General features: G+C 30.4%; 1 protein-coding gene across 1 annotated transcript in view; it reads left to right on the top strand.

The window, feature by feature from the left end:
- The window catches only part of LOC107647429 (triacylglycerol lipase 2-like), a 5,904-nt gene continuing 5,452 nt past the window's right edge, over positions 567–1,018 (top strand). Inside the window, exon 1 of the mRNA XM_016351504.1 lies at positions 567–719. Coding sequence (XP_016206990.1) covers positions 567–719 — 153 coding nt within the window. The remainder of the gene's footprint in view (positions 720–1,018) is intronic.

Here is a 1,018-nt window from a genome sequence, read left to right as displayed (position 1 = left end):
AATTAATTTAAAAAGAGTGTTAGGGGGCCAACAAATTTTGTAATTTATAACTATTAATTAATTATTATTAGTATTTTTAATAGTATAAAATTATATTTAATAATATAAAATTATTTATTTTTTTAATTAATTAAGTACTAGTCAAATTTTAATAAAACTGCTCACTCCTAGATTTTCTTCTCATTTAAAACAGAAGGAGTATTATTTTAGTTTAAAATCATTGATTGTTGGACAGTTTTGATCTATTAAACTCTAATCTAATTAAGTCATTGTGAGTTACCAATAGCCCTAAGGAAGAAGTTCCAAATATTAGTGGACCCCTCAATAACTTCCCAAAACGCCCAAAGAAAAGAGAAACCATATCCTTTTAGACCTTAAAAAAACCCTATAAATTAAAGAGAGGAAACACATGAGAATCAGAAACGAAGTCTGTTTTCCCATTCCTTTGTCCTCCTAATTTCTCTTTCATTATTTCACACACCCCTCCCCCTTCTCTCTCTCTACTACTCAATTATCCCCACACCTTCATAAGCATAAAATAATAAACCTTTATTATTATTATTATTATGTCTCTCTTGGCTATTACCCTGTGGCTTTTATTTTTCTTTTCATCATCTGTGGTTCATTCAGGAGCACAGGGCTCTAGCCGTGGCTCCTTAGGTGATGGCATATGTGCCACTTCTGTTGTTGTTCATGGTTACAAGTGCCAGGAACTTCAAGTAAGAACCACAACAGAGGCCTTAAGAAAATAAAGACATGTCCATAAAAACGTTGCTTATTATATGATAGCACATCACTACGACAGCTTAGATATATAATTGAAAATGTTGCCCTAGATTTTAGGTGACATTTTTTATAAGCGCCAAGCGGCAACATTATTCAACCATTGTCAAACGTAGAAATTCGCCTACATAAAAGTCAATTTAGTTAAACATGTAGCAAACCAAATTTCAGACATTATAAAAGTCAAATTCTTATAATTAATTTTAATTTTATTCAAATTTATAATATATAACTT

The sequence above is a fragment of the Arachis ipaensis genome, chromosome B06 (genome assembly GCF_000816755.2).
Source record: "Arachis ipaensis cultivar K30076 chromosome B06, Araip1.1, whole genome shotgun sequence".
Classification (NCBI taxonomy): Eukaryota; Viridiplantae; Streptophyta; class Magnoliopsida; order Fabales; family Fabaceae; genus Arachis; species Arachis ipaensis.
Note: the sequence above shows the minus strand (reverse complement) of the source record. Positions and strands in the feature narration are given on the sequence as shown.